Genomic DNA, 23626 nt, shown 5'->3' on the forward strand with positions numbered 1-23626 from the left:
GGGGATGGGGGGGTGATAGCTATGTGTGTGAGGGCTCTCTGTTTGTCTCTATGTGTGTCTGAGACAGAGAGAGAGTCTTTGCTGCTTCTCATTTGCTGTATCAGAAACCTTCCTCTTTCTGAGCAGACAATGCTGGTTCTCTGAGAATTCCACTGAGTGATTTGAATGGTACCATTCAGAGATTCTTCATCCAGGGTGCAACCACAGGCTGACCATGTGCTGTGTAAAACCTGACATCTACACAACCAGGCCCCACTTCTCCTGGAACAACATGAAGTGTCTGCTGCTTTCCATGTCCTTTCCTTTCCTTTCCCCTCACTATTATCCTCAGATAGTTCACAATTCTTTGAGTACATCATTCTCCAATATGCTTATGGTCTCCACTTTAAATACTTCCACTGGTCTTAGCAACCGATAGCAATGGGATCACAGGAATCAGTTTTGAAATACTATCACCCAGATTTTAAAGTTTCTTGGTGTAATACCTCCTCCCTAACCTGTCCTAACCCTTCTGCCCGTTAATTTGTTGAAACCAGGGACTGTCCTTGTTTGAATGGTGACATTCCCTGTCTGCTCAGATATTCCTTTAAGTTAGCCCTTGAACTGTTTGTGCATTGTTTCATCATATTCCCACATTTCACTAACAAATGTTAAAACATAGATAAACATAGAAAATCAAAGCAGGAGCAGGAATGGTAGGACCCTGGGAAGTACAGAGAAGCAGAGGGACCTTGGTGTGCATGTCCACCAGTCCCTTAAGGTAGCGGGACGGTTAGATACTTTGGTTAAGAAGGCATATGGGAATCTTGCCTTTATTAGTCAAAGTATGAAATATAAGAGCAGGAAGGTTATGCTGGAGCTGTATAAAATGCTGGTTAGGCCACAGCTAGAGTATTGCGTGCAGCTCTGGAATCCACATTACAGGAAGGGTGTGATTGCACGGGAGAGAGTGCAGAGGAGATTTACCAGGATGTTGCCTGGGCTGGAGAGTTTTATTATGAGGAGAGACGAGTTAGACTGGGGTTATTTTCCATGGAGCAGAGGAGATTGAGGGGGGACATGATTGAGGTGTATAAAATTATGAGGGGCATGGATAAGGTAGACAAGAAGGAAGTTTTCCCCTTGGTGGAGGGATCAATAACCAGGGGGTGTAGATTTAAGGTAAGGGGCAGGAGGTTTAGCAGGGATGTGAGGATGAATTTTTTCACCCAGAGAGTGGTGGGAATCTGGAACTCAGTGCCTGAAAGGGTGATAGAGGCAGAAACCCTCAAAACATTTAAGAAGTATTTGGGTGTACAGTGGCGATGCCATGGCATACAAGGCTATGGGCTTAGTTATGGAAAATGGGATTAGAACAGTTAGGTACTTGTTTGACCAGGGCAGATTCGATGGGCCAAAGGGTCTTTTTCTGTGCTGTCGGCCTCTGTGAGTTGGTAATTTGCCCCCTCGAGCCTGCTCTGCCACTCAATATGATCTTGGCTGATTCTCTATCTCAACGCCATACTCCTGCTCTCTCCCCCATACCATTTGACACCTTTAGAGTCTAGAAATCTATTTCCTTCTTAAATATACCCCGTGACTTGGCCTCCATAGCCTTCTGTGATAGAGAATTCCACAGGTTCACCACCTTCTGTATGAAGTTTCTCCTCATCTCAGTCCTAAATGGCTGAACCCGTATCCTGAGATTGTTTGAAATGTTTGCTCCACACCCACAGGGTTTCATCTGTTTAAAACCACAAACAGAAAGGTCCAGTTTTCTCCTGGAGTTTGAGACAAATCAGCTTTCAAAATGATGCAGACTTTCAGTCAACGAGGGAGATCTGCGCTTAACCCCACCCCTCATTTACTCCGATTAATTGGAGGACCAGCAGCTCCTGCTGGTCCTCCGGCCCGCCCCCTCTTCCCATTGGTCCGGAGCTGCCGTCAATCACTCCCCGGGCATTGTGATCCAGAGCATGCGCAGTGCGCGTGCTGTCCATGGACAGATGCTTGTCTCATCTTCAGGCGGTGAGGATGCACCGAATCGGAGCCAGCGTTCGGGGCAGTGGGTGGGTGGGCGGGAAGGCTTCATAAACGTCCTGTGTAGGGCTAAAAGACCAAGCAGAAGGCTGCCGTCCCGGGATTGCATCGGGCGGCAGCTTTGGGGCTTTTGCCAGTGAAGACCAGGGTTAACGGCCGCCATCTTTACAGGAGCAACGAGCAGCAATGCGCATGCGCGGCCATCCCTGTGCCTGTCAGCAGGAGGAGAGAATATTGTGAATTTCTATCCTGGACTGACAGGGATGGGATTTGGTAACTCCTTTTACTGTAAGGGGAGAATTTACACACAGCAAACTCAAATCAAGAGACGTGTTTGTCTCTTCTGATATAAGTCCTTAAATGGATTGGATAGGTAGATGTGGACAGAATGTTTCCACTGAGCCATGAAAACATAATAGAGACTAATTGATCCGAGGGGAAAACAGGATATTTCTTTCCTCAGACAGAACTCGCTACTACAGGAAGTGGCTGAGACAAGTCCCTTAGGTGCTTTCAAAAGGAAACTAGGTGAGAACATGAGAGAAAAGGGATTAGAAAGATGAGCTGAAAGACTGAGATGATGTTGGCAGAATGGGAGGAGACTCGTGGAGTGGAAACTCCAGGATAGACTGAATGGTCTGTTTGTGTAATGTATATTCCTTGTAATTCTTTGTAAACTTATCTTCCAGGAACTGGAAGAGGAGGATTTGCATTCAGGAAACTCAAACCAAACCTCACATCTGACAGAGCCGATCAGTTCATCGAGATCTGAAGATTTGTACATCTGAAGGGTTTTAATTGACTGTCTCAGCTGGAAACTGGCGAGAGGCCATTCACTTGCTCCTCCTGTGTGAAGGGATTGATATACCTGGTAAACATACTGACACAACAGTGAGCTCACAACACTGAGAATTCATTTGTGCTCTGTGTGTGGGAAGAAATTCATGTGTTCATCCAACCTGCTGGCACACCAGCTCGATCACTTTGAAGAGAAGCCTTTTCAATACTCTGATTCTGGGAAAATTTTTGAAACCTCCGAGGAACTGGTCCAACACCAACGAGTTCCCACTGACGAGAGACCGTTCAGCTGCTCCCATTGTGGGGAGTCATTCAGCAAGTCAGTGCATCTCACTGAGCACCAGCAAGTTCATACCAAGGACAGGTCGTTCAGCTGCTCCCAGTGGGGAAGAGATTCACTCAGTCCTCCCAATACACTGAGCATCAATTGGTTCACTCAGAAAAGAGACCTTTTAAATGCTCAGAATGTGAAAAGATCTTTAAAAGATGCAGGGAACTGCTGAGACACCAGCGCACTCACACCAGCGAGAGGCCATTCATTTACTCCCTGTGTGGCAAGAGCTTCACCCATTCAGTCCACCTTCTGAAGCACGAGGGTGTTCACACTGGGGAGAAACCCTTCATCTGCTCTGTGTATGGGAATGGATTCACTCGGTCATCCGACCTCCTGGCACACTAACAGGCTCAGACCGGGGAGAGGCCGTTCACATGCTCCGAGTGTGGGAAGACATTTACTCGCTCATTCCACCTTCTGACACACCAGCAAATTCATACTGGGGAGAGACTGTTCACCTGCCCTGAGTGTGGGCAGGGTTTCATTCGGTCATCCCACCTGCTGAGACACCAGCGCATTCACACCGGGGAGAGGCCCTTCCTCTGCTCTAAGTGTGGGAAGGGATTTATTCATACATCTGATCTGGTGAAACACCAGCGAAATCACACAGGGGAGAGACCGTTCACCTGCTCTGAGTGTGGGAAGGGATTCACCCAGTCAGCCAAACTGTGGATACACCAACGAGTTCACAGTAGGGAGAGACCGTTTCACTGCTCTGAGTGTGGGAAGAGATTCACTCAGTTAACCAACCTGCTGAGACACCAGCGAGTTCACACTGAGGAGAAACCTTTTAAATGCCCAGACTGTGGGAAGTGCTATAAAACGTCCAGAGAACTGATGGACCATCAACGTGTTCACACTGAGAAGAGACCGTTCAGGTGCTCTCACTTCAGGATTGGGTTCAGGAAATCATCTCAACTCACTTTACACCAGCGAACTCACTGGGGAGAGGCCGTTCACCTGCTCCAACTGTGGGAAGGGATTTGCTCACTCAGGCAACCTGCTGAAACTCCAGCGAATTCACACTGGGGAGAAGCCGTTCACCTGCACCAAGTGTGGGAAGGGATTTACTTGTTCACACCACCTGCTGAGACACCAGCGAGTTCACAGGTCACCGGCAAAGTTGTTGGATTTTCTTGTTTTTGCTGCTGATAATCACATCCAGGACTGAATCTTTTCTTATTTCTAACTCTAGAGTATTTCAGTTCTCCAACCTTCAGTTACTCTCATGGACAAGTCCCAGCTCCCCTTACCTTTCAGGCTGTCTCTCCTAGCCTTGGGATCCAGGGAAGACATTGGTAACACACTCAGGATCAATAAACACAAAACCCAATCTGTTAATCACTTTCAGCTCCTGGACTTAGTATGTGCCCCCAGCATCTCTCTTGCCTTCTATGTGTGAATATCACATCATGTCTGTAAACCTGGCTTAAATTGAAATCCACTCAGTAAATGTATTTAATGAAACACTGTAGCTGATGAGACAATATTAAGGTGCCAGTGTGCAACTGCACTGTTGTGTTACCTCTGGCTCAGTGGGTAACACTCTCACCTCTCAACCAAAAGGTTGTGGGTTCAAGTCCCACTGTACAACAACTGAGGTTGATTCTCCAGTGCAGTACTGAGGGAGTGCCTCACTGTCACAGGTGCTGTCTTTCAACTTAGAATATTACACCAAGGCCCCGCCCAGCTGCTTGGGTGGATGTAAAAGATCCACTGGCCTCAAATTTGAAGAAGAACAGGGGAGTTATTCCTTATGTCCTAGCCAATAGTTATCCCTCAGCCAATGTCACAGACACAGATCTGGTCATTATCATATTGCAATGTATGGGAGCTTGCTGTGCGCAAATTGATTGTGATGTGTTTCCTAAATTACAACAGTGATTGTGCTTCAAAAGGACTTCCCTGATGTAAAGCACTTGGGGACACCCTGAAGTGGTGAAAGGTGCTATATGAATGCATGTCTTTCTTTTCTCTGTGTTTTGCCTGTAATGGAAAATGACTGAACTTTTGTTCCAGTAGAACCTTTGCTGTTATAAAATGTGAGTGAATATTAATGAGCCTCACATTCTTACTCATGTCTGCTGCAATTGTGTAGAAAGGGGAATGTGTAAAGAGCTGGTCTTTGTATAGAGATGTGAACCAAGGAAACAGTATCTGTGTGTGATAGTGACACAGCCTTGTGCTCACACTCAGAACAATGCACAGATATCCTTGTGGTTATGGTTTGAGCAGAGTCAGATCAATGATGTAGTGAGCAAGTTAAATATAAATATCTCCACTGTAGCTGCAGCTTGTCAGATCAGAACTGGGGAGAAGGGGCAAATGAAGTTGAACACATAAATGTGAGGTAGTAGATTTTAGTCAGAAGAATAAGGAGGTCACTTATTACTTAGAAGATGTGAGTCTGGTTGGGGTGGAGGAACAATTAGATCGAGTGTAAATACGTCAGCCAGAGCAAGGCCATAAAAAGAGCAAATTGAGCTATAGATTTTATTTCATGAGGAATGGAATTGGAAAGTGGGGAAATTCTGCTAAAGCTGTCTGGAACTTTGGTCAGACCACACTGAGAGTAATGAGTACAGCTCTGGTCACCATTTTATAAAAAGAATGGAGAGACACTGGAGAGGGAGCAGAGATGACTTACAAGGATGATACCAGAAATACATATGAAGAAAAGATTGATGGACTGGGTCTCTTGTCTCTTGAAAAAGGAAGGTTGAAAGGTGACCTAATAGAGGTCTTTAAAATTGTGAAAGATTTCGATAGAGGGGTCACAGAGAGAATGTTTTCTCTCATGGGGAAGAGAATAACCAGAGGTCTTCAATAGAAGATGGTGTAAAATTATTAACACTGAACTCTGTTAACATCCCTTTTGTGTTATAGTGAGGAAGGAAAATGGAGAAATAGGGCTTAATATAAATTAATGCCAAGGGAGAAAGATTCTGGGAAATAATGACAATCTTTAAAACACTGACTGCAGCTAAAAGCTAAAGTTCTTGAAAATTGTTTGTGTGAGCTAAAGGCAGGAATGTAGGGGCCTCTCTGAGATAAATGGCAACAGGATGTAGCAGCCTGCAGATACGAGGAAATAGAACCACGGTGAATACACAGGACATTACATGATTAAGTAAGGCTAACATTGCTGTCATGAACTGTGAATATGATAAATTAGGTGATTAATTAAGGCTAACATTGCTGACATGAACTAAACCTGATTGGCTAAGAGAAGCAATCTCAAAGCATGTTCACCACAGGGATGAGCATTGAATGTGAAGAGGCAGAGGTTAATTGGATAAGAGGCAACATGAAAGAGATTCTCCTGAACAAGGCCGTGCAGAGGAGAAGAAGCAGAGACCAGCAGCCAAGAGAGAGAAACCAAGCAGAAGAAACAGATTTGATACAAGTAGAATAACCCAAGTTAAACTGTAAATTGCTGCCAGAGTTTGTCACTGTAGTTTAGATGAAACTTGGTAAACTTGTCCTGACTCTGTCTCCATAAAGTTGTTTCACAATTCAACTTTGTGACCATGTCTGTTCCTGATGGCAAAAACAGAATTAAAACCTCCCAAAACTACAGACTGTCAGTGTTTCTATTAAAGTAGAATGTATCTCTATTTACATTACAGAAGACACTGCCTCAGATTACTGTGCTAAGACAATGTCACTGTTTATATTACACCAGGCCCTCTCTCAGTTGCACTAGCCCCTGACTGTATATTTCAAATTAGACTCTTCTCTCAGTTATTATTACAATTGAGCATGAATATATTTAAATTAACAAGATCATCTCTCTGTTTATATTACAATAGATCCTTTCTCAGTTATTAATTCATGAGACCATGTCTCTATTTATAACATACCAGGATCTGTCTCAGTTATTACTTCCTTGTACCATATCTCTCTTCATATTAGAATAGGCCACATTCAAGACATTACAGTCTCTCAACCCCAGACAGCCCGCTTCTACCTCCTCCCCAAAATCCACAAACAGGACTGTCCCGGTAGACAGATCATGTCAGCCTGTTTCTGCCCCACGGAAATCATTTCTTCTATCTTGACTCTGTTCTCTCTCCCCTTGTCCAGTCTCTTCCCACTTACATCCGTGATTCCTCTGATACCCTATGTTGATACCAACAATTTCCAGTTCCCTGGCCCTAACTGCCTCCTCTTCACCATGGACGTCCAATCCCCCACCAGGATGGTCTGAGGGCTCTCCCTGTCTCTTTATGGGGTATGTGGAGCATTCCTTGTTCGAGCCCTACTCAAGCCCCCACCCACAACTCTTTCTTTGGTACATCGATGACTGTTTCAGTGCCGCTTCATGCTCTCGTCTAGACATGGAAAAATTTATCAATTTTTCTTCCACTTTCCACCCCTCCATCACCTTCGCATAGTCCATCTCTGACACTTCCCTTCCCCTCCTTGACCTCTCTGTCTCAATTTCTGGTGATAGACTGTCCACTAATATTCATTACAAGCCCACCGACTCCCACAGCTACCTTGACTACAGCTCCTTACACCCCTGCTTCCTGTAAGGACTCCATCCGATTCTATCAGTTCCTTCACCTCCATCGCATCTGTTCCGATCATGCTACTTTCCAAAATGACACTTCTGACATGTCTTCCTTCTTCCTTAGGTGAGATTTCCCACCCACTGTGGTTGACAAGGTCCTCAACCGTGTCCAACCCATCTCCTGTGCCTCTGCCCTCACACCTTCCTCTCCCTTCCAGAACCATGATGTGCTCCCCTTGTCCTCACTTTTCACCCCACCAACTTTGGCACTCAAAGGATCATCCTCCGCCATTTCTGCCAACTAAAGCATGATGCCACCACCAACCACATCTTCCCTTCACCCCCAGCTGTCAGCATTTCACGGGAACCATTCCCTCTAGGACACCCTGATCCAATCCTCGATTACCCCCAACACCTCACCCCCCTCCCATGGCACCTTCCCATGCAATCACTGAAGGTGCAACACCTGCCCCTTTACCTCATCCCTCCTCACCATCCAAGGGCCCAAACATTCTTTCAGGTGAAGCAGCACTTCACTTGCACCTCCTGCAATTTAGTCTACTGTATTCACTGCTCCCAATGGGGTCTCCTCTACATTGGAGAGACCAAACACAGACTGGGTGACTGCTTTACAGAACACCTTCAGTCTGTCTGCAAGCATAACCCAGACCTTCCCGTTGCTTGCCATTTCAACACCCCGTTCTGCTCTCATGCCAACATGTCCATCCATGGCCTGCTGCTATGTTCCAGTGAAGCCCAATGCAAACTGGAGGAACAGCACCTCATCTTCCAATTAGGCACTTTACAGCCTTCCAAACTTAACATTGAGTTCAACTATTTCAGACCATGAACTCTCTCCTCCATTCTCACCACCACCCCCCCTTTTTATCCCCCTTTTTCAATATTAATTTTCAGTTTTTATTTTTAATTTTTATTTTTTCATTTTTTAATGTTTATTTTTTATTTGTTTTCGTTTTTATTCATTGTTTTATCCCTACCTTTTATCCTATTTTCAATATTTTTTCCCAACACCATCCCCTCCCCGCACCCCACCCCCACAAGGGACATCTGTCATTTGTTCATGTTGCTCTTTCCAGAGTGCTTACCTTTGTTCTGCTATTGTCACATTCTGCTTTCTGACCTTAATGCCACCATTAAGGTCCTCCTTTAGCATCTCCTTTAGCCAGTACCACTATCATTAACACCCCTTTGTCCTTTTGTTCATGACATCTCTGGCAATATCTCTTTTGCCTCCAAGTATCACTGGCCTTCTATCCAGCTTCACCTGCTCCACCGCCCACCCCCTTTAAACAGTATAAATTTCATTAAATTTTTACTTCTCTTTAGCTCTGAATAAGAGTCACAAGGACTCGAAACGTTAACTCCATTTTTTTCTGTCCACAGATGCTGTTAGGCCTGCTGAGTTTTTCCAGCATTTTATGTTTTTGTTTCAGATTTCCAGCACCTGCAGTATGCATTAGACCCTGTCTTAATAAGAATATTATGAATAATTCAAAAGTAATTAATTAGTTATAAAGTGCTTTGACACATTTGGTGATCATGAAATGAGCAACATAAATGCAACTATTTCCTTATATTATTTTTAACTGCACTAGATCTTGTTTAATAGACCCAGTCTACTGATTACCATACTAGAACTTGATCATGTTTATAATACACCAGACTCTGTCTGCTGATTACTGCACTAAACCTTGTCCCGAGTTATAATGCACTCGTCCCTGTTTTGCTTTTTGCTGACCTTGACCATGGCTCAGTTATCACACCAGACCAACCCACTGTTTACACTATCCCTGTCATGGTAACTACTGCACTGTGATCTGGGCCCTCTGACTGTTACATTACACTTGGTCATATCACAATATATCTCAGTTATTATTGCACCAGACAATGTCTCCCGTAATATTCCACGAGACACTCTCATTTATTACTGCACAAGATCAGCTGTTGGCTTATTTTATGCTAGGTGCTCTATCTAGACCCTGTCTCAGTTTATATTAATCTAGACCCTATATCAGTGATCAATTGCAGGGCGATTGATAAAAGGGAGATTGGTCGTGTGTGTGACCAGATAAGTGGCTCTCTGTAGTTGTCTCAGATAAAACGGGCCAAATGGCCTCCTTCAAAGATTGAACCTTTGTTTGTTTCTTGCACCAATGGCAGCCGCTATTCCCACAATTCTCCGCGCCCCAAAAACCGCTCTATCCAACTCGCTCCTTTCCCCAGGCGCTGAGAGTGCGCATGCTCCCCAGGACCAGCCGCGGGGCATTCTGGGCGGCTCCTTTGTTGTGAGTCGGACTAGGTGGAAACGGGAGAAGAAACCGGGAAGCGGCGGCCAGGATGGGGGAGGCGCTGCAGCATCGCTTTAATGGGCAGCCCCGACCCCCGACCCCCAGCCCCGGGAGATCATCGCACGGCCGCCGGGCCCGGCCGCTCTCATTCGGCCTCTGAGAGCCGCATTCGCTGTTCCTGAGGCTGCGCTCGCCCCCCGCTCAGTTTCTCCATTGAATCCTGTTTCTCTCCTTGTTTTTCCCAACTCAGATTCACCGCCTCATTTTCTTTTCTTCCTCTGAGCCCCTGAACTCCATCTGACAGGGTCATGTTGGAGAGCGGGCATTGACTGTCCTGGGAAACAACAGCAAGAGGAGCGCAGAGGCCGGAGGGGCAACGGGAGCAGCGAGTTCAGTCACCAATCGGGGGGATTGAGGACTGGACCCTGAGTCAGTCAGTCAGGGGAGTCAGAGTGAACCCTTGGGAAATCAGTCATCTCTGAAAAAAATAAAGGAGTATCTCTTTTATTAACAACATTATTTAACATTTATCAGTATTTTTATTTATTTCATGGGATGTGGGCACCATGGGAAGGCCAACGTTTGTTGCCCATCCTAATTGCCTTGAATTGAGTGACTTGCTCGGCCATTCCAGTAGCAGTTAAGAGTCAACCACGTTTCTGTGGACCTAGGGTCACGTGGGCCACAACAGGTAAGGATGACAGGTTTCCTTCTCTAAAGGACAATAGTGAACCAGATTGTTTTTGCAATGATCTGGTCACTGTTACTGACACCAGCCTTATATTCCAGATTTTATTAAAGGAATTAAATTGCACCAGCTGTGCTGATGGGATTTGAACCAATCTGCCCAGAGCTTCAGCTTCAGCATTACAAGTTCAGTGACATTATCAGTACGCTACCATCTTCCTGGAGTTCCTGGCCTTTGTTTCAGATGCTTCTGTGCCAAGTTGACCAGGTGTTTAAAGGTCATTCAATTCCCTCGTTCTATGTTGTTGTTAGTTAAAGATATAGATTAATTCCTCACTGATCATGCAACCATTTGTGATATTTAGAGAGACAATCATTCAGATTTCTGCACATTTATCAGTTAAAGAAACATCCTTCATGCAATTAGTGATCCACATTCTGTACTGGGGGAGATGTCTGGTGACTTCAGCCTTTAAAATTCTCATCCTTTTGTTCAATTCCTTCCATGGAGTCACCCCTCCCTATCTCCGTGACCTCCTCAAGCCCTATACTCTCTAAATAAGGAGCAGCTCTTTCCAGTGTGAGACGGGTCAGTGAGCAGGTAACACAGATTGAAGGTAATTGGCAGCAGAACCAGAGGTGACATGAGGGACATAATGCAGTGATTTGTTATGCTTCAGAATGCACTGCCTGAAAGGGTGGTGGAAGCAAATTCAGTAATACCTTTCAAAAGGTATAAATAATCAAATTGGAAAAAAATTGCAGGGCTGTTGGGAAAGGGCAGGATCATGGTGTTAAAGTGCACAGCTCTTTCAAAGATCCAGTGTGGCCATGATGGGCAGAATGGCCTCCTTCCGTGCTGTGCCATTCCATGATGTTAGGCACTCTGCATTCCTCTGATTCTGGCCCCTTACTTGCTAATGACCTCAACAAAAGAGCTTAATTCCAGAGATGATTTGAAAGTGACTTACCTTGGCCCAGTGTGGCATCAAGGAGCCCGAGTAAAATTGAAGTCAGTGGTAATTGGGAGGGAGGAATCTGGCTGGAGTCATGCCCAATACTATGGAAGATGCTTGTGGTTGTTGGAGGCCAATCATCTCAGCCTAAGACATTGGTGTGTGACTTGCAGAGGAATTTGGAGGTGATTTCATACCCCTGCTATCTTGGTCCTTTGAGGTGCTGGAGGTTGAGGGTTTGTGAGATTCTGTCGAAGTTCTTGTCGAGTTGTAAATATATAAAATTCCTCTCCATCACCCACTGCCTCTCCCACCTCTCCCTTTCCTTCTATAGATGCTGGAGCCTTGTGTAGACACAGACTGATTCTCTTCCCTGAAGGACACTTGTGAACCGATTGTGTTTTTATGACAATCTGATAACTTTCATGGTCACTTTTCCTGAGTGCCAGCCCCCCAATTACCAGATTAATTCAGCTCAATATCACAACCTGCCTTTGCTTTTTTGGGATTCTCTCTCACTTCATTTTTTCTGTTTTAAACCAAATTCACAGGATATTTGAAGTAGAAGGATTTGCAGTCGAGAAACACAAACACATCATATCAAGATCTGCCTCAATCACAAAATTTATCATAACCTGAATATCATCAGATTCTGAACATGGAAGGAAGAAGCACTGTTCACAGTGGGGAGAAACCGTGCACGTGCTCTGTGTGTGGACAAGACTTCAGCCATTCATCCAGCCTGTCAGAACATAAATGCAGTCAGAATGGGGAGAAACCGTGGAGATTTGGGAACTGTAGGAAGAGATACAATTATCCATTCAAGGTAGAAATTCATCAGGGTTGTCACAACAGGGAGAGGCCATTCACCTGCTCCGAATGTGGGAAGGGATTCACTACCTCATCCCACCTTCTGACACACCAGCGCATTCACACCGGAGAAAAGCCGTTCATCTGCTCCAAGTGTGGGAAGGGATTTGCTCATTCATCCAACCTGCTGAGACACCAGCGAGTTCATACTGATGAGAGACCGTTTCAATGCCCAGACTGCGGGAAGAACTACAAAAGCTCTGGGGAACTGATGTCTCACCAACGTGTTCACACTGATGTGACACCGTTCAAGTGCTCTCACTGTGGGACTGGGTTCAGACGATCATCTGACCTCAGGGTACATCAGCGCATTCACACTGGGAAAAGGCCATTCACCTGTTCAGAGTGTGGGAAGGGATTTACTACCTCATCTTACCTTCTAACACATCAGTGCATTCACACTGGGGAGAGGCCATTCACTTGCTCCGAGTGTGGAAAGGGATTCACTCAGTCATCCCATCTGCTGACACACCAGCGAGTTCACACTGGGGAAAGGCCATTCAACTGCTCTGAGTGTGGGAAAGGATTCACTCAGTCATCCAACTTGCTGACACACCAGCGAATTCACACTGGGGAGAGGCCGTTCACCTGCTCCAAATGTGGGAAGGGATTTACTTGTTCATCCCACCTGCTGACACATCAACGAGTTCACACTGGGAAGAGGCCGTTCAGCTGCTCCAAATGTGGGAAGGACTTTTCTCACTCATCAAACCTGCTGAGGCACCAGCGAGTTCACACTGGCAAGAGACCTTTTAAATGTCCAGATTGCGGGAAGTGCTGTATATGTTCCAGGGAACTGATGTCCCATCAATGTGTTCACACTGGCGAGAGACCATTCAGGTGCTCTCACTGTGGCATTAGATTCAGCCGATCATCTGACCTCACTGTACATGAGCGAGTTCACACTGGGGAGAGGCCGTTCACCTGCTCCAGGTGTGGGAAGGGATTCACTCGGTCATCCCACCTGCTGACGCATCAGCAAATTCACACTGGGGAGAGGCTGTTCACGTCCTCCGACTGTGGGATGAGATTCAATCAGATATGCACGCTTTTGGGACACCAGCGAGTTCACACTGGGGGGAGGCCGTTCACCTGCTCTGAGTGTGGAAAGGGATTCCCTACCTCATCCCAACTGCTGATGCACCAGCGCACTCACACTGGGGAGAGACCATTCAGCTGCTCCAAGTGTGAGAAGGCATTCACTTGTTCATCCCACCTGCTGACACACCAGCGGGTTCACACCGGGGAGAGACCATTTACCTGCTCCAAGTGTGGGAAGGGGTTTGCTCACTCATCAAACCTACTGAGGCACCAGCAAGTTCACACTGATGAGAGACCTTTTAAATGCCCAGACTGTGGGAAGTGCTATAAAAGTTCCCAGGAACTGATGTCCCATCAACGTGTTCACACTGACGAGAGACCGTTCAGGTGCTCTCACTGTGGGACTGGGTTCAGAAGATCATCTGACCTCACTGTACATCAGCACAGTCACACTGAGGAGAAGCCGTTCACCTGCCTCGAGTGTGGGAGGGGATTCACTACCTCATCCCGCCTGCTGACACATCAGCGAGTTCACACTGGGGAGAGGCCGTTCGCCTGCTCCGAATGTGGTAAGGAGTTCACTCAGTCATCCCACCTGCTGACTCACCAGCGCACTCATACTGGGGAGAGGCCATTCACCTGCTCTGAGTGTGGAAAGGGATTCACTACCTCATCCCAGCTGCTGACACACCAACGCACCCACACTGGGGAGAGGCCATTCACCTGCTCCAGGTGTGGGAAGGGATTCACTTGTTCATCTCACCTGCTGACGCACCAGCGGGTTCACACTGGAGAGAGACCGTTCATCTGCTCCAAATGTGGGAAGGGATTTTCTCACTCATCCAACCTGCTGAGACACCAGCGAGTTCACACTAACAAGTGACCTTTTAAATGTCCAGATTATGGGAAATGCTATAAAAGTTCCCAGGATCTGCTATCGCATCAAAGCATTCATTGTCGTGAGGTCAGGTGCTCTCATTGTACGACTAGGTTCAGGCAATCGTCTCACCTCACTGTTACACCATTGTGATTACAATGGGGAGAGGCTGTCTCATGCTCAGAGTGTGGGAAGGGTATTGATCAGACATGCATCCTTCTCAGATACCAGCAAGTTTTCACTGGGGAGAGGCCGATCAGCTGCTCCCTGTGTGGGTAGGGATTCAGTCATACAGCCTGCTGTTGGACAGTCACTTGCTGTTTGTGTGGGTCGGGATTCACTCAGTCAGCAGCCTGTGTTGTACAGTCATTCACTTGCTGTGTGTGTGGGAAAAGATTCATGGAATCAACTGACCTGATGAATCACCAACATGTTCACACTGGAAAAGATTATGCAGGTGTTATGAACATGAGATTGGATTCATTAATTCATCCAATCTCTGGACACACTAGTGAGTTCACACTGGGCTGAGACTGCTCATCTGCTCCATGTGTTGGAAGGGATTCACTCAGTTGTTTAAACTTCTGACTCATCAGTGAGTTCACACTGCATGGAGTGTGTTTGTTTCTTCTGTGTGTCTCTGTGTAAAAGGATTTGATCATCATGACAACTGTTAAAAATGTCAATGACGAAGTGTCAATTCCTGTCTGGAAACACATTTCCTGATAATGGATATAGTATTGATCAGATATCCTGAAATTCATTTCAAATTGTTAGAATGTTGCTTCCTATAAGCTAAATATACTTTGTGTTTTTACAGAATTATCTGTATCCCTTTAAACAAACTCGGAAACAAGGAAACAATGAGACATTAGTTTCATGTTTTTATTTCTAGTACATAACCCATTACATACCGAGACCATGAGATTACTGGATACTCATGGGAGTACTCATCAGAAAGAGTTGTGAGCACATTATTCTAATCTGATCAGGCTGCTTGAAGTTCAAGGACATTTTGCTTTTGTGTATTGATCCTTTTTGACTTTAGGAACATTTCACTAACTTGATGATAACATGTCAACACATTCTGGTTATTTGTTTATCAAAATGGAACACATTAACCCATTAAATCATCTTGTAAATGAGGTAATCCTCTTCAGTGAGTCTGTGTGATATTGTCATTGCTTTTCTCATGATTTGTACATTAATATCTCAAGTCCTTCTGAAAGACTTAATATCTTTGTATTCAGTCCATTTCCTAACAATATAGCCCGGTGCTGAGAGCATGCAGTCTGTCCTTTCAGATCATTAATCTCTTCATGCCTATTCACAGGTTCTAATCTTACCTTCAATATGACCTCCTAGAACCTGTTTCTATTACAGATCATTAGTTTTAATGTGTGGAGGTGTCTTTACTATGGAGAAATGTTTAATAAAGTTATTAGAATTACTCGGGTCTTCCTCACCTGGCCTCCCTCTGTTTACATTCCCCACCTTGAGGCTCAGGAAGATTCTTCCTTTTATAGCTTCAAAGCCTTTCTCTTGATCAGTGCAAATATTTCCATCTATTCTTTCTCCTTATAACCTGTCTTAGAATTCTCTTCATCAAGTGGACCATCAATATAAGGGGAATTAGATTCATCTGTAATACCGGGATAAAAGTAGATGCTGTGATTATCCAGGGATGTCGTTCTATATTTTACTCCATCTCCCACCAGGGATGATCACACAGGGTCACAATAGACCACTCAACATTATTGTTTGTTGTTTCTTATGCCCCAGATGTTGTTCAATATTGATTTAAGATTCAGAGAAAACAGTGGGATTGTATGAACAAAATTGATCAGTCACTGGTGAATAATGTTGACTTGAATTTCTCTAATATAATGGCCTTATAGATATTGATACTTTCTCCTCAGGATGGTGTTTCTCCTCAAGTTGGCTGGTGTTGTCCAATTGATGGGACAGGAAGTATGTGGTTCTCTGAGTACAAATGTGTGGTTGTATGTTCATCATTGAGGGCGTGTGTGTGTGTATGTGTGTGTGTGTTTCAGTCTCTGCTTGTGGGTGTCTGTGAGTGTGTGTCGTTTCTCATTCGCTGTACCACAAACCACCTACTTTCTGAGCAGATGATGTGGCTCCTGAGAATCCCATTGAGTCATTTGAATGGTACCATTCAGAGATTCTTCATCCAGGGTGAAACAACAGGCTGACCGTGTGCTGTGTAAAACCTGACACCTACACAACCAGGCCCCACTTCTCCTGGAATAACATGAAGTGTCTGCTGCTTTCCAGATCCCTTCATTTCCCCTCACAGTTATCCTCAGACAGTTCACAAATTTCTTGTGTACACCATCATCCAACATGCCTATGGTCTCCACTTTAAATATTTCCATCGGTCTTAGCAACAGAAAGCAATGGGATTGCTGCTATCACAGGAATCAGTTCTGAAATACTGTCACTCTGGTTTTAAGGCTTCCTAGAGTAATACACTGATCCAGATCTTCCCACCTAATACCAATCCATATCTGAGTTTCAGATTTTAATGTGATTGTCCAATATAGAAAACATATATAATTTAACCCCTTTAAAACTGATTCAGCACAAACCCTCCACACATACAAGAGATTGTCTTTGAGATCGGTTGTTCCTTTATAATGTATTACATACAAATTAGGAACAGGAGCAGGTCACTCTGCCCCTCGAGCCTGCTTTGCCATTCAATAGGATCATGCTGATTTGATTGTAACCTCAACCCCATATTCCTGCCTACCGCTGATAAACTTTCCCCCCCTTGTTAATCATGAATATATCTAGCTCTGCCTTAAAAATATTCAAAGACTCAGCTTCCACTGCTTTTTGAGGAAGAGGGTTTCAAAGACTCACAACCCTCTGAGAGAAAAAAATTATCCTTGTCTCTGTCCTAAATGGGCAACCCCTTATTTTGAAACAGTGACCCCTAGTTCTAGATTCTCCCACAAGAGGAAACATCCTCTGCAAATCCACCCTGTCAAGACCCCTCAGGATCTTATATGTTTCAATCAAGTCACCTCTTACAATTAAACTCCAGTGGATACATGCCTAGCCTGTCCAACCTTTCCTCATAAGGCAACCCGTCCATTACTGGTATTAGTCTCGTAAACCTTCTCTGAAATGCTTCCAATACATTTACATCTTTCCTTAAATAAGGTGACCAATACCGTATACATTACTCCAGATGTGGTCTCACCAGTGTCCTATATAACCGAAGCATAACCTCCCTACTTTTATATTCAATTCTCCTCACAAAAAAGTAGTTTTCCTCATTATTTGTTATATCGGCATTCTAGCATTTTGTGATTCATGCACTAGGACACCCAGATCCCTCTAAATCTCAGAGCTCTACAATCTCTCACCATTTAGATAATAAGCTTTTTTTATTCTTCCTGTCAAAATGGACAATTTCATATTTTCCCACATTATACTCCATTTGCCAGATCTTTGCCCACTCACTTAACCTATCTGTGTCCGTTTGTAGCCTCATGTCCTCTTCACAACTTACTTTCCTATCTATCTTTGTGTCATCAGCAAATTTAGCAACCATACCCTTGGTCCCTTCATCCAAGTCACTTATAAAAAGTGTAAAAAGTTGAGGCCACTGCAGTGATCCCTGTGGCACACCACTTGTTACATCCTGTCATCTTTCCTATTAACTAGCCAATCTTCTATCCATGCCAATATGTTACCCCAGACACCATGGGTTTTTATTTTCTGCAAGAACCTTTGATGTGACACCTTATCAAATGCCTTCTGGAAATCTAAGTAGATCCACTGGTTCCCCTCTATCCACAGCACATGCGACTGCTTCAAAAAGCTCCAATAAATTCATTAAACATGATTTCCTTGCTCAAAACCTTATTGACTCTGCCTGATAATCTTGAATTTTTCTCACGCCTTTGATCATACCTGCTAACATTTTCCCTGTGACAGATGTTAAACTAACTGATATGCGGTTTTCTGCTTTCTGTCTCCCTTTTTGACCAAAGGAGTTACAATTGTTATTTTCCAGTTGAATGGAATCTTCCTGGAACCTAGGGAACTTTGGAAAATTAAAACAAAGGCATAAACAAGCCACTTCATTTAAGGCCCTAGGATGAAGTCCATCAGGACCCAGGGATTTGTCAGCCCGCAGCTCCATCAATTTGCTAAATACCACTTCCCTGGTGACTGAAATTTTCCCACAGACAGAACAAACATTTCTCCTTCCACAATCAGAAGCCAACCATAGATGAATTAAGTGATTCTATAAGATCTTGTTGAAAATTTTGTTTTGAGTTTCCCGTCTGTAAATCATCCACTTCTAATATCCTGTAAAAGGAGTTTACATAAGTCGTCAAATCTAAATACAGGATAGAAATGCAGAACAGGCAATTCTAGTTTTTATGGAACATTTTTGCCTCTCATTCCCCCAAATCTATAAATCTCTGTCCCACACACTCCTCTCCCTCTCTGCTCATTTTTCCAGATTCAGCATCCAGTCTCCTACTTATTCTTTTCTCCTCTCTAGATTCTCTCTCTTCCTGTCCTTAAGCTGATGACTCAGGCTGTGGATCAATCCCACTACTTCACTCTAATTTTACCAAATAATGCAGCTCACACCAAGAAATTATCTTTGATAAATGTAATTTTGAATATTTGGAAAGAATCACCTTTTCCCAATTGTGGCGATCAGGGAGTCCAGTGATTAGTTCAGAGCTTCCTTCTCCCCAGGTCTGTTCTAACAAGCTGTGTCTATGAGTTACATTGATACAGACTTACTCAGTAAGGGATCTCACTGAACTATGACACAAAAGCTGTATCTGAGTTACATTTATACAGATTCACTCAGTCAGCAAGTGATTGGGTCTGACTGAGCTACAACAACTGTAACATCTTATATTTATATCGAGCTTTTAACATGATAAAATATCCCATGGAGTTTCACATGAGCAGAACGATATATTAGGCCAGATGACCAAAATCTTGGTCAAAGAGGTCAGTTATAATGAGTGTCTTAAAGGAGGAAAGTGAAGGAGAAAGGTGGAGAGGTTTAGGGAGGAAATTCCAGAGCTTAGGGTCCAGGCAGCTGAAGGCACAGCCACCAATGGTGGAGTGATTAAAATCAGGGATGAAGGACATTGGGTAATGGTGCTCCATAATGAAAGCCCAGGCTCAAGGCCCAAATCTGAACTTTGGGACATAGTCCCTGGTCTCACAGAAAAGCAATTCCTCATATAAACATCTTGTAAGATCTTTGTTTATTGATAGCATGAAATGTTAGGATCAGTTGAGTCCTCCTGTGTACTCGATGGGGATTGACTTTAACAGGTATGAAATCCTCTGGATTTCAGTGTTACAACAATGTTTTAATAAAAAGAAAACATATATATATATAAATCCTGGAAAACTAAAAGAACAGAATACACAGCAGCTCAATCATTCCAAAGTGATAAATAAATGGTCACTGTTTCAGGTGGGACTCCTTCCGGATGATCACTTCCCACCACTAACCACCAACCACCACCCCCCAACTGTTCACTGAACATTCCTTCACCCACTCATCCACCCAATGGCTCCCAGCCCGGACTGACATTTAGCATGAACCCAGTGAGAGGATGAGCTGGCCCTCGGGATGTCAGAATGGACAAGAGCTGGAAGTGGTTCCAATCAATACATTTTCTCTGCCATTATTTAAAAAGGAAATTAATATTTTATCAAATGCCCCTGTGCATCCTTGGTGAATTACAATTTCTAGCCCAGACCCTTCCTATTGCTTCTACATGGTGCATCCTGTGTGGTTTCAGCAGAGGGAGAGACAGGCTGCTCACATCCCTGCTCTCACTGCCGAGAGGCTTGTGGTCTCCACCCTCTGGGTTTCAGAGCCCTTCAGGGTCCGGGCAAAGACTGATCCACCTGTATTTGTGCAGGGGCAGATTCAGCTGGGGAGAGACAGGGGCAGCGTGTCGGGAGATGGGGGCAGCATATGGGTTACTGCCTGGGGCGGGGTGGTGGTGGTTGGGAGGGGTAATGATTGAGAATGGGAATGCTTTGAGCAGAGTTCCCACTTAACATGTCTCCTTTGTCCATCATCCCTCTGCTGGACCAGAGTCACATCATTCCTCCCACTCTGCTGCAGAGACCAGCTTGGTGGAGATCAGTGACATGTTGTAAGGTCACAGATACAGTGTCTGTCATCCTGTTTAAGGCAGCAGACATCTCCTGCACTGCTGTGGTCATGACCTGCATGGGCCCATTTTAGAGCTGTGCCTGAAGCTCCATGGAGGCAACCACTCTCTCCATGACAAACAGTCTCTGGAACATTGTCCAGCCCTACGACCCTCTGAGCACCTTATGCTTCACCAATTCTGACCCCTTCCTCATTACGCCACCTACATCACTCCACTACTGGTGGCCGTGCTTTCAGCTTCTGAGGTCTTGAGCTCTTGAATTCCCTCCCTAAACCTCTCTCTGTCTCCTCCTCTAAAACACTTCTTAGAATCTACCTCTTTGACCAGGTTTTTAATCATCTGTGAAGCACACTGGCATGTTTTACTATGTTAAAAGTTCTATATAAATGCAACCTATTGTTGTTATTGCCTTTCATTGGTAGACTCAGGAATGTTACACTAACATTTTCAATTCTCATACCATAATTATGTTATGACACAGCAGCTATTTAAAATCCTAGAGAGAGACTTTAAAATATAGGTTATGACAGTTCTTTAAGTGGTATGATTTGACTTGTAACTCTAAATTCAGGAATAAGACCACCAGTTCTAGGGAGGTTTTTATATCAAGCTACATGAGACATTTATTAATTTACACAAGTTAAACATATACACATGGCTACAAATTACTACTACCATAACTTAAAACAAATTCCCAAACTAATCTCCACTAAGGCAACAACGCTTAGACTTTAAGCAGACACCAGGCAAAGCATTTTCACCTTACAAATTCAAAATGAGATTCCTTTCAGTTTGGTTCCTTTGCCGACAGTTGTAGGCTTACAGCTGGTTTTTATGATACATGCCTCTGCTCTGCACACACAAAACTGCCTTCCGTTATACCCAGCACATCTTACTGAATGTAAATTCTCATTGTATCACCAGCCCTTTTGAACTCCATCTCTTTTAACAATAAAACCCCTTTTCATAGTGCCAATTTTATTAGTAATATAAACATATTGCTTGATGTCTGCTGGCTAGGTGCAAGATTTCACTCTCCTTCTTGAATGCTCTATTCAACAAAATGCAAATGTACCTCGACTTCTCTGGTTACATCTCAAAACTAATATCCATCAAAGCACCCAGACTCGCTGGCTTGAATCCAAGTGAGGCACATACACACAGACTAAACCTCTACTTTAAAAAAAAAATTCCAATAACATTATATACATTAATAGCTTCATGACAATCATCACAATCATTTTCAGAGTGGAAACTTAAACCTGCCGTTTCACTTTCAGTCAGGAACAAATCACACTTTTACACCAGCCTCTGATTTGACAGCACATTTCCAGCATTCACCATTGTTCTTCCTAAACACAGTTGTAAAGGAGCCTTCTGTTCCGTGTCTAGGAGCCCTGAACCATAGAAGAGAGCAGCTGGGACACATTTCTTACACACCTCAGGAATAACCCACATGTTCAATCCTGGACGTGATTGACAGCAGCAGAATCCAACCCTTGCAGTCACTCATGAACTCGCTGGTGTCTCAGTAGGTGGGATGACCGAGTGAATCCTTTCCCACACACAGAGCACGTGAACGGCCTCTCCCCACTGTGAGTGCGTTGGTGTCTGTGCAAATGAGATGACCAAATGAATCTCTTCCCACAGTCGGGGCAGGTGAACGGCCTCTCCCCAGTGTGAACTCGCTGGTGTGCCAGCAGGGTGGTTGACACACTGAATCCCTTCCCACACTTTGAGCAGGTGTACGGCTTCTCCCCAGTGTGAGTGCGCTGATGTATCAACAGTGTGAATGACCGAGCGAATCCCTTCCCACACTCGGAGCAGATGAATGGCCTCTCCCCAGTGTGAGTATGCTGGTGTGACAGCAGGTGGTATGACTGAGTGAATCCCTTCCCACACTCAGAGCAGATGAATGGTCTCTTGCCACTGTGAATTTGTTGGTGTTTAATCAGATTGGAGGTATCTGGGAATCCCTTCCCACATTCGGAGCAGGTGAATGACCTCTCTCCAGTGTGAGTGCGTCGGTGTCTCAGCAGATCACTGCTGCTTTGAAAGCTCTTTTCACAGTCAGAACATTTAAAAGTTCTCACATCAGAGTGAACTCCCTGGTGTGTCAGCAGGTGTGATAACTGAGTGAATCCCTTCCCACATTCAGAGCAAATGAACGGTCTCTCCCCAGTGTGAACTTGCTGGTGGGCAGTGAGCTGAGATGATCGTTTGAATCCAGTTCCGCAGCGAGTGCATATGAACGGTCTCTCGTCAGTGTGAACACGTTGATGGGACATCAGTTCCCCGGAGCTTTTAAAGCACATCCTGCAATCTGGGCATTTAAATGGTCTCTCCCCAGTGTGAATTCGCTGGTGGGTATGTAAGCTGGATAACTGAGTGAATCCCTTCCCACATACGGAGCAGATGAACGGCCTTTCCCCGGTGTGACTGCGTCGATGAATTTCCAACACAGATGGGGATCTGAAGCCCTTTCCACAGTTGCCACATTTCCACGGTTTCTCCGTGGTGCGGGTGTCCTTGTGTCTCTCCAGGTTGAATGATAGGTTGAAGCCTTGTTCACATACAGAGCACGTGTACGGTTTCTCCCCGCTGTGAACGATGCGATGCTTTTTCAAGCTGCGAAACTGATTAAAGCTCTTTCCACAGTCAGTTCCCTGGAGCACTCACCCAAGCGCTTTTCCAGTCACACTAATGTTTGAAATCATCCCACAGACAGAGCAGACAAACATTTCTCCTTCCACATTCAAAGTCTGATGGAATTCAGGTCCTGATGAATTGAGTGACTCTGTTAAATCTTGAAGGGTTTGAGTTTCCTGTCTGTAAATACTCCAGTTCTAATGCTTGGAAATTGAGTTTACAAAAATCATCATCACTGTAAGAATAAGACACAAATTCAAAACAGACAATTCTAGTTTCTATGGAATATTTTCCCTCCAAAGTTGTAAATCCCCGTCCCATACAATCCTCCCCACTCCCTGGGCTGAAATCCAAACCCATGTCA

General features: G+C 44.6%; 2 protein-coding genes across 2 annotated transcripts in view; one reads left to right on the top strand and one right to left on the bottom strand.

Annotated features, from left to right (window-relative positions):
* LOC121270393 (gastrula zinc finger protein XlCGF57.1-like) overlaps positions 1 to 23071 on the bottom strand; it is a 46330-nt gene extending 23259 nt beyond the window's left edge. The window contains exon 1 of the mRNA XM_041175694.1: positions 22123 to 23071. Coding sequence (XP_041031628.1) covers positions 22123 to 22928 — 806 coding nt within the window. The 5' untranslated portion in view covers positions 22929 to 23071. The remainder of the gene's footprint in view (positions 1 to 22122) is intronic.
* On the top strand, positions 3497 to 15512 carry LOC121270396 (zinc finger protein 850-like; the record flags this gene model as incomplete). Its single annotated transcript, XM_041175695.1, has 2 exons — positions 3497 to 3929; positions 12474 to 15512. Coding segments are annotated over 2 exons (2373 nt in total), but the record flags the coding sequence as incomplete, so codon positions are not given.
* Positions 23072 to 23626: the final 555 nt, after the last annotated feature.

This window comes from Carcharodon carcharias, chromosome 27 (genome assembly GCF_017639515.1).
Source record: "Carcharodon carcharias isolate sCarCar2 chromosome 27, sCarCar2.pri, whole genome shotgun sequence".
Taxonomy (NCBI): domain Eukaryota; kingdom Metazoa; phylum Chordata; class Chondrichthyes; order Lamniformes; family Lamnidae; genus Carcharodon; species Carcharodon carcharias.